The sequence below is a fragment of the Corvus brachyrhynchos genome, unplaced genomic scaffold (genome assembly GCF_000691975.1).
Source record: "Corvus brachyrhynchos isolate BGI_N302 unplaced genomic scaffold, ASM69197v1 scaffold22, whole genome shotgun sequence".
Taxonomy (NCBI): Eukaryota; Metazoa; Chordata; class Aves; order Passeriformes; family Corvidae; genus Corvus; species Corvus brachyrhynchos.
The window spans coordinates 5,152,706-5,169,507 of record NW_008238355.1 but is presented as its reverse complement, the minus strand read 5'-3'; the positions used below and the strand labels follow the sequence as shown (position 1 = coordinate 5,169,507).

Here is a 16,802-nt window from a genome sequence, read left to right as displayed (position 1 = left end):
CCTGGGGAAAGCCAAGGGACGGGATCTCTCTGAGCTGCCTGTTTCAGAGCGAGAGCGGGCTGAGACCACCCCCTACTGGGGGGCAGGAGGGGTTTGGCTCTGGCCATGAGCCCCCGGGTTATAACGCTTTCCAGAAAAGCTGAAAGTACCTCTTACTTGCAGGTTTCCTCTTACAAGACCCGATCTTTGCAAGAAGTGGGAAGCTGCTGTTAAGAGGAAAAACTTCAAGCCGACCAAGTACAGCAGCATTTGCTCAGAACACTTTACCCCCGATTGCTTTAAGAGGGAGTGCAATAACAAGCTCCTAAAAGAGAATGCTGTGCCCACAATATTTTGTTACACTGAACCCGGTGAAAAGGTAAACCGAAAGCACCCATGGCTGCAGGTGCCGCAACGCGTTGTGCGTGTCACTGGTTGCAGCGTTGCAGGGCAGCGAGCAGGGAGAGGGTGCAGTCTGGGACGGATACAGTCTGGGAAGGATGAAGGCTGGCAGGGTGCTGAGGGTGTGTACGTGGGGTCACTAGGAAGGCTGTGGTGACTGAAACACCTCTAACAGCTTTTCTTGTTTTCTGTGAGGCTGTCCGAGACTTTGGAGTGCACAGTGTTGTACAGGCAGACTCTGGCTCTGACCTGCTCATGTGTCCGTTTAATTCAGCATCCATGTGCTGAATTAAATGGAATGGCAGCAAAGTAAGAAGATACTGCCCTGTAGTTGAGCTGTTCTACAGCATTTCCTGCATATTTGGAGTCTGAGAGAGCCTTCATTAATGCTTGCAAATGGCATTATTCTCTTCCCATGGCTGATGGCTACTGCTAGCCTTGAAGAGATGGTGGATGTTAACTGAAACTTCACTGTCCTCTTAAGAGGAGGCCCTCTGGCTTTGCAAAGTTAAAAGTGAGCGGCAGAACCTTACCTGCACCTGCTGTCTGTCTGTCCTGAGACCACCTCTGTCTTGCCTTGACCTTGTGTTCAAAAGCCAGACTGGTCCCTGACTTCTGATGGTAGAGTTTTCTGTGTGAGGTATTCTTTCCTTCGCTGTGCCACTAGAGCAATTTACTGTGAGATGCAACTCACTTGCAAGTTCTTCCTCCTTGATGTAATAACTTCAAGACAAGAATGGAAAAGGTTGATTTTTAACTCCTTTAAAGGATATAAAATATCTGCTCTCTCATCGCTGTCCCATAGAGAAAGTGGTAAAGGAGACAGTGATAGATACAATAGGTCTAGGGAGCAAAAGATTGAAATGGGATGAAGTTCACAGAGGAAAATTCAGATTTTTCTTGTTCAATTTTTCTATTTATATACAATATTGGATTGCTGCAGAAATAAAAAGGCAATGCATTTGAAAAATGAAAAGTGACTAGTAACAGATAAGAGAATATAAACAATGTAAAAATAAGGAGATGGACAATTTACAGGGAAATATGGCTGTGTTTTTTGTTTGATTACACTTCCTTGCTTATCTGTCTAATACACATTTTCTTCATTGTGTGTAAAATACTTGCAAATTTTTTTACAGTCTGAAAGCTGAATGGGTGTATAGGGTAGTCTGCAAAAGTACTGTTGGTGCAGCAGGATTAGTAGTGAGCCACGTTCCCAATTTCACTGTCATACCTGGATCTACAAAAACACAGAAGAGTGAGTGCCTTTTAATTCTGAAGGATTTAGTTCTATTCTTCTTTGTCTCGTGGCACTTTTGAATAAGCTGCCACATATCTTCAGGTAACAATGTAATAACAAAGAATAGTAGTGGTTGTTTTGAAGTTGAATCCACACTGATTTTGAAATACAGTGAATTTTGTATTTTGAAAAATTTTGAAAATTATTTTTTTCTTTTGCACAATGTAATTTGGTATATTTTTCTTTACTTATGTGTTAGGAGAAGTATTTATTGCCTGGAAGAAGTAATTAGAAGTCACTGGTGATGTCACAGTGATACCAAAGATCTGTTCTCTGTGATACGTTGTGACAATAGTAATTTGTATATAGAGGTAGCGTATGCTCTGTAGCTTCAAATAGTCTCTGTGTATTCAGCAGTCCAGCAGTGATCTGATTTTTGCTTTTGTTTCCAGCAAGAATGAGTTTCTTTTTGCTGGCTTTATCTTTGCCTTGTAGGGTTTATTTTTTTGTAGAAAAATTTGATAGTGACAGCTGAAAGGGTCAAGTTCTTTAGGATATTCATATGTGAATAGGCTAACAGCAGCAGTTTTTTATAACTGAGAAATAAGACTGATAGTTGGCTGGTTTTGTATTTTCATGTGATCAGTTACTTTTGAGTGCATATTAAATTTCCCTTTAATGCCAATCACCACTTGCCTTCAATACTAATCACTAAACTGCCTTTTCAGTTATTGTCTGCCAAGTTGTAGTTTGTATGAGGGACAGTTAGACACCCAAACATATAATACTATCTTGTTTGCATGTTAAGCCAAGGAACTTAATGATATGACCTTCAGATCTGATGAGCTTGATGTTCTGATGGTGAGGACTGTTGGCTGTTCTTCAAATCAACATTTTCCCAGTCCTTATGCTTTTCTTCGTACTAATAGTGTTGGCAACTGGTGGGTAGGTAGAAAATTGTTTCAGTGCCTCTTTTACTGAGAATGTTTTAAGCTTTCTTTTTAACAGGCAATTTGCAAGCTCTTTTTTTTCAACAGTGCTTTTTCAATCAACGTGTGCACAGAAGCATTTCTGAATTATACTGGATTCCTTTGGCGAAGAAAGAATCTGATTCTATGCTCTGGCCTATACTCAAGTGGTTTGCGATCTGTGTTGTCCTGAACTGTACAAGTGGACCTATTAAGAGCAATGTGATAAAACATGCAGTTTTATCTGCAAAAGAAACCCTGCAGTGGAGTTGAGCCAACTGATATTTTGCTGCTGCCAAAAGGCAGAACTGTGCTTCTCCCCTGTCCATTCCATCTGCCAGCTATGCAGTCCTGTTTCTTAACATAACCTGGCAGTGTGAGCTCACAGCCCACAAGGCCAGTCCTGGGCTGGATCCAAAGCAGCGTGGGCAGCAGGGGAGGGAGGGGATTCTGCCCCTCTGCTCTGCTCTGGTGAGACCCCACCTGGAACACTGCATCCAGCTCTGGGGTCCCAGCACAGGAAGGACAGGGACCTGTTGGAGTGAGTCCAGAGAAGGCCAGGAAGATGATCAGAGGATGGAGCACCCCTCTTAGAGACACAGGCTGAAAAAATTGGAGATGTTCAGCCTGGGGAAGAGAAGGTGTGGAAACCTCATAACAAATTTCCAGTACCTAAAAAAGACCTACGAGAAGGCTGGAAAGGGACTTTTTTACAAGGGCAGATAGTGACAGGCCAAGGGAGAATGGCCTTAAACTGCAAGAGGGCAGGTTCAAATTAGATATTAGGTAAAAATTCTCTACTGTGAGGGTGGTGAGGCACTGGAACAGGTTGCCCAGAGAAACTGTGAATGCTCCGTCCCCAGAAGTGTTCAAGGTCAGGTTGGATGGGGCTCTGAGCATCCTGGTCTAGTGAAAGGTGTCCCTGCCCATGACAGAGGGGTGTTGACACGGGATGATCTTTAGGGTCCGTTCCAACCCAAACCATTCTATGAATCCATGATTCTCACTTCTTCCACATATCAGGGCAGGTGTAGGTCATACTTTGTGTTGCATTGCTTTGACATTTAGTAATGGACAGAAAATATATGCAGTGATAGTGGGAGATTGAATAGCTTTCTGTCATTTTAGCAACTATGTTTGAGCAAAGAGTAAATACCAAAGATGAGAGGGCAGCTTTGCTGTTGAAGAGCTGTTTATTTTGGTTCGTGATGTCTCTTGCAACCAAGCCCTTATGCTGCAGCCCAGAGCCAGTGACAGAGTCCCTTCCAGTTATTGAGAAGACTGGTGTTGCTGTGTCTATCTCTCCGTGCTGCCAGCCTATCAGCCTGCTCAGTAGTTGACCCTTATTCTACCTCAGCAGAAGATTGTCTGCTTCTGATGTGTTTTTGATTAAGTTAGCTGATAGGCTCAATTACATAGTGATGTGACACAGCAGAAAGAAGGAGGGCCAAAGGGGAATGGGGATGGCAGTGATGAGTTACTAGGTCATCTGAACTCTGTTTTATGGAATTGCAGCCTGTGTTCTTGCTTCTTAGGTAATTGTGGATATAGATTTCAAAAATCTGCTCATCAAAAGAAGTGTTTAGACATTAAGGGCTTGAGTTTCAAAGAGACCTTAAAATGAAGCTGCTTTAAAATATGTCCAGTTGAGAAGCCAGACAAAGCAGGCCCGGAAATGTTTGCCAGTTTTTGAAATCTTGGCTTTGAAATTTATTTTATTAATTTAAAACCTGGTTATTCAGTTTGTTCTGGGGTTATTATACGGGAGTTGAGTTGTAAACAATGTTAAGCATTAAATGTACATTTTTGTCTTGTTCTTTCTAGTCTGAGGAATTTGCAGAGCAGCCAGAAGATCCACTGCCAGCTCCTCCACTGCCACCGCCACCACCGCCTCCACCACCACCACCACCACCAGCAGCTCCAGTACTGGCACCATCTCCATCAACTCCTTCTTTTCACTTGTCTCAAATAGATGCCAGATTTGTAGATCCAAGTATTGGATTATTGATGCCCCCTCTCCAGACCCCCAGCAATCTTGCTGTTTTTTGTGATCATAACTATACCGTAGAGGATACAGTTCATCAGCGAAAAAGAATTCAACAGCTGGAGGAACAAGTTGAAAAACTGCGGAAGAAGCTCAAGACAGCGCAACAGCGATGCCGGCGTCAGGAAAGACAGATTGAAAAACTGAGAGAAATTGTTCAGTTTCAGAAAGAAAAAGACATATTGGCAGGAAAAGGCTATGTGATTCTGCCTAATGACTATTTTGAAATCGTAGAAGTACCTGCCTAGAAGTCAAGAACATCTGTTTTCACTTTGGTAGGCCAAGAAATTTAGTTTAAAAACTAAATTCTTTCTAATTCTGTATGTAAGACTCTCTAGAATTCTATAACAGTAATTAAGCAGTCATACAAATAAGATATTTTTTCTTCATTGTCATTTCAGTTTGATACACTTTTAATATATTGAAGATGCAAGCATCTCAGAATTAGAATATGCAATTAATTTACAAAATCTGAATTGCTTCCAGAAGGAAAAGATGCAAGATTGAAGACACAAAGAAATTTACTTTTTTTTTAATGATGTCTGTCTTATACTTACAGGGGATGGGAACCGAATCTGGCTGAGAGTGAAATTTGGGTGGTTGTACACCTAGTGCTTTGTCAAGACTTCTAATGTTGGCTTTGGTAATCCCCAGTAAGTAGTTTTCACTGATTTTAGAAAGAACAGAATTAGGTCAGCTAACATCTGCAAGTGCTGCAGAAAGATAGATAAGATGCACATTTCAGTCTGGGAAAACTTCCAACTTCAGTTTGCTATGCATTTGAAGCACTGCAAAAAGTCTAATTCCTGGATCCCTTTGGGTGAGGTATGTAAATGAACCTCTTCTTTTGGAGTAACTGTTTGCCACATGTGTGTTTTGAGGGTGATGAGAAGAATTCATTAGCATAGCTAACGAGAGCCGTAGAAGCGTCTTTTGTTTTGAGGGCACTTAAAAATAGTCCTGAAGTGCAGGGCTGAACTGAACGCGTATGTTACTGCACTGTTGGCAGGGTCAATAAGACAATGTACTGTTACAGTGACTGCTTGCAAAAGTATACTGGTAATACACAGTTCAGTGTGTTGTAGGGTCGTCTACTCATAAACACTGAAACTGGTCAAGTGTCGTCCTTGGTTTTGAAATTATTTTGCATAATTTCATGTGTCAATAACACATGTCGACCATGTGTAGCTTCAGGAAATGAAGTAAGTTTTTTCTTTATCCAGGGAATCAGATATTTATGGCTTTGCAGTATGCAGTGGTTTTATTTCTTTCCTTTTTTCACTCCCCAAAGGGCATCCACCAAAGGGCAAATAGGGAACTAGACTTTGGAGTTGCTTGGTGCTAGACTGGTTTATAATATCTCAAATGCTGCTGCCTCTTACTCAGCCTTATTAAGACTCTTTCTAGTAATAGATTAAGCATGACAAAGCAGTGCAGCAGTTTGCACTTACCGTCTAATAATTTATTTCGTCAATGAACTCATTCAAAATGAGAGAAAATGGCTAACCCTAATTTAGGCTTCACAGCTGAAATTCCTGGATATACAAGACATGAAGAAAATTGAAGTCTGTGTCAAACTTTTATGCAATGTGGGTTCTAGCTCTGATGTTAAACAAGCCTTGTTCATGATGGCTTTAAAAGCTTCCCTTAATATCCCGTTAGCATGACATTTTGAAATGTTTCAAACCAGTCTTGATACTTCTGACCTCACTCATGCCATGTGTCTATTTTCCCTACCGTATCATACACTTAAAATGAACAAAAATGCTGATGCTTCCTTTTGTGTACGTTTATTATACCTAATTAAAAATTTGAAAAGCAAATGTTGTGTTAGATTTTTAATTGCCCTCTCTTCTCTTTTCCCAGGATTTTGCCAAAATTGTCTTGACATTTTGCATTTTTATTTTCTACTGGTTTCCTTGTTTAGATGTTGGGTTCCCAAGTCTTGTTGCTGTTACACTTTGTGTTTAAAATTGGTAAAATTCAAAAGTGACAAGGAAAAGACGTTTAAAAAACTGTTGCTATGCTGTTGGCATGTGTGACCAGATAGCAGATTGTGTCTGTTTTCTCTGCAGAATACCCTCTCTTACTCTTCAGGAATTTCAAGTGTGACTTCCTGAGGCACAGTGGATTGCTGCAGTACCACACCCCTTGCCACCTGTGTCTGCCCCCCCCACTTGGTTGTGTACTCGTACTCCTGCTGCCACCCTTCTTATGTCCTCCAGTTCTGGTGCTGGTTGCACCCTTCTGTGGGGCACTTCAGCTCACTAAAGCAGCAGGTTTGGCTCATAGTGGAGAGGCAGTGGAGGCCAATAGTACCGCGCCTGATACAAGTTAAAGACACGGCCAAAAGCGGGGCATGAGGAGAAGTAAATCCTCTCCTCTGGGTGCGATGAGCATTATGTCAGCTGCTTCTGAATCCTACTCTTGATGTTCAGCACCATTTCCTTCCACCTTGGCCAAGGTTCCCTGTTTCCCCCCACCTTATGCTTTGGCTGCTGTGCTTGTTGGGCCTTTCCTTTGGGTGTTTTAGCTTCATAACCCTTCAGGAAGGCGGCCCAACAAAACTAAGTCTGCAAGGTAGATTTAAGGTACACTGATAGACAGCTGGTGTGTGGAGTTCTTTTTTCTTTAAGCTATTTGCGTTGGTGAAGTTGATTTAACAGCTGACTCAAATAAATGTTTCTTCTGTTGAGGGGGTTGATTATTCCTTGTCTGGACTGTTTTGGAAGTAACATGCTAAGGAGGGGACTGCTGCCCAATGGTCATGCTTTCTTCTTACCAGAGGATTTTTCTAAGAAGAGGTGCAGCCTATTCTGACAACAGGCTTGAATTTCTTCTTCAGCAGCTATTTTTTTTTCCTTTAAAAAAAAGTCATGTTAACTCCTGATGTAGTCATGTCAGGGCTAGGTGTGGAATTTATTAGACCCATGAGGGTGCTCGGTACTACAGAGCTCTGAAGTGGAGAAAAAAGACTGGCACAGAAACAACTGATTTTCTTTTAGCAATTGACTTTTCTGCACTGCACCCTACCCACTCTTTCACAATCTCTCTTGTTTGGTAGCAGTATAGAAAGAGAAGATGAAGGCTCTCTGCTACTGGCAAGGCTAGGAAAAGAATTCTAGCTAATAAGCACAATATGTTCCCCAAGCATGTGTTAAAATTTCCTCTTACGGGATTTGTTACATCCACGCAATCATCTGTTAAAGAGGTCTGCAACAATTACTGTTTGCATTGGCCACAAATGGTACCTGCACTAGCACCAATTTCATAAATGTCTCTGAAAAGATGTGATTGGGAATTAAAAAGCAGAGGTTGGAATTGTAGAATGGCATGTGGTTGTTCAAGTGTGTGTGCAGTAGCTGGCATTTGTTTAAATACGTTTCACTGCAGCCTATTTTATAAACTGAGTAATTCAAGCAAGTTAGAAAATAGCAAAATTGGCAAAAAATGTCCCATCCTTGAATTATAGACAGATTTATTTTGAAATGGGCAGATGCTTCAACAGATAGGAATTGGAGCCACTTCTAAAAAGTTTTGGCTTACTTCTCCCTGTTTCCCCAGTTCTCCTTTTGCTGCAGCAGGGTATCTGAATTATGTGTAGTGTTTGCTTTTTTTCTTCTTACACCTCTGCAAAGTATTAGATTTCCCTGTCTAACTGGGACTTTTCAAACTCAGAAGTATGTTTTATGGGGAAAAAATTGAATAGCTAAATACTTGAATTACTTCTTGTCATACTGAGGGAGTTCTTTGTCACTGCTCTGTTTACTCCTGCATTTCCAGTTACCACCTTGTCTACGTTGTCACTGGCATGGTATTAAAAACTGTGGCAGCAAATTAAGGAAATCAAAATGTCCAAGAAATCTTCTGTCTTGCTGACATTCTATTTTCCTTCAGCTCTCTTAGGAATTAGGGCTTTGGTGTCCTGTGTGACTCATGAAGAAGTTCTCTTGCAGCTGAAGAAAGTGCAAAGCAAGTCCCACTCTGAATGAAGGAAACAGGGGAGGAAAAGAGTTGCTTGGGTAAAACTAAAACCTCAACAGTTCCTGACTACATTCCTAAGGACTTCTCCTGCTACTTGCTTTTCTGGACCCAGGAAGTTATTCCTAGTTGCCCTTTTCCTTTCTTTATTTCCTGAGATCTGTTTTAGGTTTTAGTCCATAGGCTTATTTGTTTCCTGACAGCTTACACCTTCATCAGGTGGCTTTGGCAGGGTGGAAGGGGGTGAGCTATAGTCTAATTTTAACAACCAAAACACAATCTGCTGAAGCATGTTGATGACTGCAAGTTCAGGTATGTAACTCCTGCTGTTTTAAGCACAGCAGTTTATTTACCATACTCTGCCATGATAATGATTTGTTTATAAATGAGAAACAGAAAAACAGGATACCTGACTCAAAAATATGACAGTAATTGCTCTTAGAGATTTCCCTTTGCACTTGTTCAATGCTTTCAATGGAAATTATATCTTTACATAGAGATCTTTGATAGAACTGCAGCATTTTATTGCACAAAATTAGGCAGGCCTTACAGTGTCATATAGGCTGAAAGAGTTTAAAAATGGGCAAACAAATGTGTTGCGAAGTTGCTGTTTAATCTGCTATGACTAACTCGAAACAAGTCGTCTTAAATATTCCTAAGTTAAAGAAAACATTTAAATCAGTTACTGAGAAGGAAAGGTTCAAGTACCTCTCTTGAGAATAGTTACATTACATTGTCATAACTAAATTATTAATTAAGTCTGTCCACAGTCGTGCCAGGGTGAGTTCATTTTGCATTGAGCATCAGGCTTTTCGTTGTGCAAAATGAGCCATTGATCCTCCTGTAGGTGCCTCCTCCTATTGTACAGGGCAAATAGATTGTAGGGCCTGGGCTCACACGTTCTAGGAACTTCTGAAAAGTGATTGTCCTCTGTCTCTTAATTGGTTCCAGTGGTCTTTTAGTTAGGGATGAGTATGAAAAACACTATCAGACCAGTCAGTAGAGTGTTTGTTTGGTTTGACTGTTTTTTTGAAGTTCATGGAGGTCTTGAGCAAATCAGGCAGGCTTTTCATTTCCTTTCAGGTTTCATTGGATGTGACCATTAAATATGGAGAATCTGAGGCTGTACCAGCCATCTGTAGAAGAACCAGTATTTGAGGCTATGAAAGATGTGTGACTTTCTACTGAGAGCTCTTCAATTCAATGACCTGGAACAGGTAATCCAGAAAAAGGAAGAGGTCTTGCTTCCAGTAATGGTGTCGTCTTTTGTGTTGGGCTTATTTAGTAGCCTGCATCCATAGTCCAGTACTCTCTAACCAAGTTCTCACAGATGTATCCAGACTTTGATTCAGCAGAATGTTACAGCAATATACTGGAATTGCAGCACAATCACAATATAGCAGCTGCAATATGCAGTGGAATCACAATTCAGATACACTGTGCAAATTCCTGTTACTGGTCTCTAAATGCTTGCTGTCATGACACTGTGTCCTCACAGTTACTGGGAAGAAATATGCATGTTACACCAGCTCAAGCCAGTTACTGCCTTCTAAGCTGATTTTTTGAGTTGTGTAGTTTCTATACTTTATATTGGGCTCAGTCACATACAGACTACCCTCCCACGCTGGCCTGGTTAGCTTAGGAAAACATTACTCTTGACTAATTGTTTCAGGGAAGGCTGTTTATTTGATCTTAGGACTGCATGATGCAGCTCTATTCCTAAAGCAAAGTTTTCTATCCAGCCCCTCTTGCGCTGAGATAATTTCATCTTTATGACAATTCGTTGTTTTTCCTTACATTCTTCCTTCAGCATATCATTCTTGCCCATCTCCTCTGGGCCTTCCTCCATTGCAGGGGTCAGTCACCCATTCTCATACTTTTCAGGAATCTCACAAGTCTTTTGCAGAAAAAGTGAACTTTTTTGTCTTCAGGTGCTTTACAGCTTGTACCTGTGGCTCAAGAAGGAAGGGATGATATTTTTTTTATATTAACAGGAAGGGATTTTTTCTCAGTTTAAGAAATCCCAAGACTTCCACCTGTACTTAAAGGTTTTTGATAATAACCACAGGTGCTTGGTCTGAGAGAAGGAAGCTTTGGATGTCTACTTTTACAGCTCAGTCCAAATTTCTTGCCCTTTTTGTGTGTTTTCTTTTTTCTTCTTCTTCTTCTTCTTTATTTTGTATTGACAGGATCAGACTTTTCATTAATCACTTCACTGATGCTGATGTTGTCAGGTCCAGCAGAATAGCGTCCTCATGTAAAGAAAATCTAAAGGGAGAGTTATTCCCAAGCTTGTTGTGAGCCACCAAGGTGGAGTCTTGCAGCTCCCACAGGAAGTCATGTGAATTCAGGCCACAGATGATGGCCTTACTGATAAATGTTTCAATTTCTAATTATTTTAAGCTTTATCATGCAGGTTTGTCCCATAGGTGTCCTGAGCTGATACAGTGTTATATTGAATGATTTTGTGGTGGTGGTTTTAATCTGAGGAATTCTAGGAGTTGCTGTCAGAAGAATATTTGTGGTGTTATGTTGAGGGACTGAAAAAGAATTTATATAACAATGGCCTCAAATTCTGTTGTATGTATATACTTTCAGTTATTATCTTAATTTCTTTCTTTCTTAGTTCAGACAGGAAAATATTTTTACTAGTGTTCTTTTTTCTTTTTGCATGACAAGGGACTGCAATTGCTCAGAGTTTATTTATGTGTTCAGCATGGTGAGGAACTGGGCAGGTTCTCTAGTACAGATACTACAGCATGGAAATCTCTTGGTTGTGTATAATAGGAAACATCTATTCCCCCAAGTGAATGTGCATGTAGCTGTTTCAGCTTAAAGAACTCTGCTTGTTTGGAAATCATCTGTTTAAAATATAGACACCCACAAACCACAGTTATAGCATCAGTGGAATTGCCTTTCTTTGATACTGTCATCAGCTGACAAACTCAAGATATCCTCATGGTAAATTTTCATATAACTGGAAAAAAATCGAAATACATATGTAATAAATCTTAAATGAACAAGCAATCTTATAATAACATTACTTAACCTAATAGTATCACTATGGTGATCACCATCCTTCCATCAATACTGATGTTTACCTCTTGGTCTGTCTGCTAAGGTTGCTAGAACTTAGATTTTTTGCTTCAAATAATAGCCACCAGGTAATTGACATGTATATGACTTCAGTGATAAGATGTAATTAAATTAAATAAATATGTGCAAATGGTACTTTCTTGTATTGTTCCCAATGCTGCCTGGATTCCTACACTAAATAAATGCCCAGCCTGCTTCAACACCTTTTACTCCAGTCACAGAAGAAATCAGAAGTTTACACATACAGGAGATGACATTGTCCTTGCTTGTTTTTCACAGGAGGATCACCACAAAATCTTGCTGCCTAGTAAATCCATCATCTCTGTGATGAGATATGAGTATAGAAGTAAGACTTTTCTCCCTGCTAGAAATCTTTTATAATACTGAATAGCATATAATTTTCTCTGGTTCTTGTGTGCCTTGCCTTGCTCCTCTACAGCATCACTCTTCTCTCTTAACAAAGATCCATCTGGGTTTTTTTCTACTAATACTCTCAGAATTTAAACATCTGTGTTTTTAAATACATTTTTTGATGTTTTGTACATGATAATGAGACACTGACCTATTCAGTTACAGAGCTTGTCAGCAATTGAACAGGGAATTGAATTTGGAAGGTGGGGCAGTAACCTTTTATTATGGATGGGTAAATTTTGCTGTTTCATACTATAAAATGTGCCACAGAGATGAAAATGCAAAATGCGGTTGGAAACAGCATTGGAATGAAAAGCCTGTCTCTGAAGACTGTTTCGGGTTAATGGATGAGTTTGGCCTGAGGAAAGAGGAGCTTGCTTAATATTTCAATGGATTTCACTCTGTGCTTTCAAGCTGAGTTTTGCTTTTATTCTGCTTGCCTCTTGATTCCTATACATAAGAGATATAAAAGTGAGCTTAGCAATTCCCAGGGGACAGGAGAGTTTTCTGAGCAATGTCCTCACCACTGATGTAGCTTCCCTCCTCCCCCACCACCAAAAAAAAAAAATCAACTGTAAAAGACCTGCTAGTGCTGAAATGTTAAAAGCCTAACTCTGAACATTTTGGGTAAAGCTTTGCTGAGTCCCAAGGAGCTAGAATTTCTTCTTTGAATTTCTGAAAATGTTATTTTATCATTGGGAAGTCCACCATGGATTTTCTCATCAGCTTTGTGCAGAAGAGAGTTACTGTGGCAGCCTCATTGTCTCAGACAAGACTAAGCAGCATTGTTCTTTTGGAACAAAGTCATGAAGTCATGTATAGCTTCAGCAGCCAAGTGCTTGCTCATGATGTCACAACAAGACATCATATGTGTGCAGTGTGGCACAAACAACAGTCCACAACAGGACTGCAGTGTGGCAGTCTGCTGTGCTGCTGTCAGATCATGGTAAGGTAAAATCCAGCTGCAATGGTAAGTGGTTATTTACCTGACTGAGTGAGGTGCCTGGTAGCAGTCCTATGCAAATAGTCATCCCCATTACCCATAGAGGAATTAAACTGTGAATTAAACTCTGCAGTTCTTTTATTGCTCCTTTTGATTTAGCTGATTATCATGTTGTTTGCATCTGGTATTAATGCATCAAGCTCTCTGGGCTTGCTGACAGCCTTAAAACATTACAAAGCATATGAAATCAGGTCTGTTGGCTGATTTGCATTGAAAGTGAAGGCGAAGAGCTGCCCCAGTGAAGAGATACAAGGATGATAATGTGGAGAAGGATGACAGCAGCCCAGTTTGGCCTGAGGCAGTTAAAAGGTGTTTTTGGGCCTTTGTGAAGTTTAGTGGAGGTGGTATTTGTTCTGTAAGCTCTATCAGGTCCATGGCAAGCTGTCTCCTGGCACACTGCCCCATCATCCGTTGACTTGCCAGGGACTGGCCCTACACTTATCAGCCTTCTTTTGGAGAGCTGGACCTCTTCCCAGCCCATTATTCCTGCACCATAGGAGTAGTCTGCAGAGCATTTTGACTGTTATGCCGTATGTTCCTCCTCCTACTAATATACACAAACTGTTGGACTCTGCTCCCAGTTCAGGGAGTTACTCCAACCCAGCATTGGTTTACTAATAGGCCAAGTTACCTAAATACCTTCAGCTGAATTCTTCTGACTAGGCACAGACAGGCCATTAAAACAGTTACAGGAAATAGGATATTCGGACATGGTATAAAGGGCAAAACTAGTTTTTGCTTATTTCGTAAGTAATATCAATTATGCTTTCCAGTGAGGTGAAGATGTAAACATTTGGTTTTGTATTCAGCTTTTCTGGCTTGTAAGAAGAAAGACAAATGACAAATATCAAAGGTGTCATCCTGTAGAGACAGCTGTTTAGGTCTCAAAACCTTCCAGTTTGCTGTTTCATAACTTTAAATATTTGATGAACTTACACAGCTTTAAGATATATCCATGAGTTATACCAAATAATTACAAAATTATATCAAGTAATTACAAAATAATTATTACCAAATAATAACAGAGCATTCTACTACCTAACATTACTTTCACATCACTTGTGTTATGATTACATGTTGCCCAAAGGTTAATTTTTGCAAATTATATGAAAAGAATACTCTGAGTTAATTCAGAAACTGTGAAAGTATCTAAACTATGCTATGTTTACACTCATCTTGATATTAGTTGATATTACTCAGAACTGTTCTGTTATGGATATAGGCTATGATGCATGCATGTCACATGACTTTATTTCTTCTACACTCAGTACTCTTAGGCATGAAATCTGACTGGGTTTTGTTTGCACATAATCATGAGCACAGCTTTGTAAACTCTAACATAATGAGCAAATACCTGGAGGTAGACAACATGGCATTTTAAGCATATAGGTAGACATTCAAGAGGACTATAATGCTTCATATAATAAGTCATTATGGATAGAAGATTCTGGAAGTTATGTGAAAGCTGGTTTCTAGGTCTACATTTAAGTGTACTATCTCTGTTTATGAATCAGTAAAAATAGAAGCCCAAAATGTCACTGATGTTCAAAATGATGGTCCAGCATATACTGTCTTTGGTTCCTACCTGTAAACATTTTCATCTAATCTTAAGAAACCTCTAGAAGGAATAAATATTATTCTTTATAAAGTATTTGGCAATAACCCTAACGATATAAGACTCAGCGTGGCAAGCAAGCATCTCTGGATAAAAGGCTCACATCCCAGTAGAAGCCCTCAGGAAATAGTCTTCAGAACAGCAGAGGGCTGACTTGAGCCCTGCTGTGACGCCCTCGAGAAGGACGGATAGGAGTTAGCAGGTGGTATTACATGAATAACCTCTCGCAAACTCTCCCACTGCTGATTTCCCATGGAGAAGGTGGCTTTATGATACTTTGACAGAGGTGAGGTCTAGTCTGTTGATTGGTCTGCTGCCAGAGCAGTTTCTGCTTTTTAGCCAGGGACGATCTGAAGTAAAATGCATGCACTTCATAGGACCCTGAGTTTTGTGAGGCTGAATGTGGCTGAGACAATTAGTGCTGTTGCATTTTCTATAAAAATAGTAGCTTCCAACAGCACCACAACAGCATACAGTAAAATAATGAAGAAAGACATAGAAGAGTATTGGCTTCCAAACATTTCTAGTAGTTTTGATTGTTTTCATCTTTGGGACAGTACAGAATTATGATCTCTGTCAAGATACATTTCTAAAGCTAAAAAAAACCCCTTCTTTTGAATTGTATGGACTGTGTGGACCCACAGGACAACCATCTCTGTTGACTCAGGAAAAGGGCATAAAGAGCAAATGCCCTCAAATGCAGGAACAGCATTTGTAGAACTCATTCAATTTCTGACAAAGCATCTGATTTTGCTATGATATCCTCAAGGGAGTCCCCCATCCTCCCACGTCAGATAGAGCAGCTCCAAAAAGAAAGTTTATCAGCTACCACCTTTCTGGCTGTGTGCTGGAGCTCCAAAGAGAAGTGGATGAAATGAACAAAGCTGCGTGAGGAGTCATGCAGCTTATCAAGGCCATAGGACATGGCAGAAATTGCCCTTTGAGTTTTATGATTGCCTTGGAGACAAAAAGCCTGTATTAGATCAGAATGAGAAAGCAGAACCTCTTGTCATAGAGCACTGCGTGTGTTGGGATAAAGGCTTTCAGACAGCAGGTGTAACCATTGAAAATGAGAGACTGAGAGGCTGATCCAGTTAGGCATGAACCAAGTTCCTCTGTCATTCCTGAAGCAGCTGTCTTTAAAACAGATTTTGCTTTCACATCTTGCAAAGTCTTGATCCTTGCTAGTTGTTTGCTTACCCCTGATATCTTCCAAGCACTGACATCTGAACAGCAAGTCCATGATGCTGCAGGTAAAATTTGATCTCTGAGGGGCATTTATGAAAGCAGAGATGAGGTTGATGAAATGGAAAGAAAATCTGAGAAAATGGCTGAGCTGAGCCGGACCTTTTTTACTATTATTAATTCAGAACAAATGGGTTTGAAAACTGTCATATGCTAAGATAGATATTGTCACCAAAACTCAGAAAGTGATCACAGCGCCTCAAGACACTCCTAAATGAGACCTCACTGTAAAGTCAGAACTGAAACAGGAAAACGAAGATTCTAATGCAGAAGGCAATGCACCACCTATGAGAAATATTAATGCACGTGCAGTGGTGAAGAGCCTCTGCCCCTCCCAAAGACCTGTGTCCCTACATGTCTGCACTACCCGTGAAGCACTGGGAGGTTTTTACAGAGCAGTGTGAAGCAGGCAGTTATGTGGACTCCGCACTGTCAGATGGCACAAGGACTCAGCTCTGTCTCAAGTTTGCATTCACATGCATGTGGTAGAAATGGAAAGGAGGGTTCCTCACGGTAGGAAGGCGTCAGGAAACCAAGCACTGAAACGACTCTTGTTCTGCAAAACCTTGTCCCTGTACTCGCAGAGCCTGATCACTGGTGAAACCACTGCCTGGGTGAACTTGAAAGTGTTCAGTTCAGGCAGCCTGCTCAAGGGTGCCCATCAGCCCATTCTGAGCCTGCTGTGCTGAGTGGCTGCGTGTTCCTTGGCGGGCACAAACACAAATGCGTGAATTTTCATCCATGAGTTTTTAGACGTTACGCTGCTCTCCCAAAGAGAGCTCACAAAGCGTGTGATAGACATCGTAGCCCAGACAGCA

General features: G+C 40.7%; 1 protein-coding gene across 1 annotated transcript in view; it reads left to right on the top strand.

Annotated features, from left to right (window-relative positions):
* THAP1 (THAP domain containing 1) overlaps positions 1-6,456 on the top strand; it is a 7,950-nt gene extending 1,494 nt beyond the window's left edge. Inside the window, exons 2-3 of the mRNA XM_017735337.1 lie at positions 125-358; positions 4,414-6,456. Of these exons, the coding sequence (XP_017590826.1) occupies positions 125-358; positions 4,414-4,881 (702 nt within the window). The 3' untranslated portion in view covers positions 4,882-6,456. The remainder of the gene's footprint in view (positions 1-124; positions 359-4,413) is intronic.
* The last annotated feature ends 10,346 nt before the right edge of the window (positions 6,457-16,802 follow it).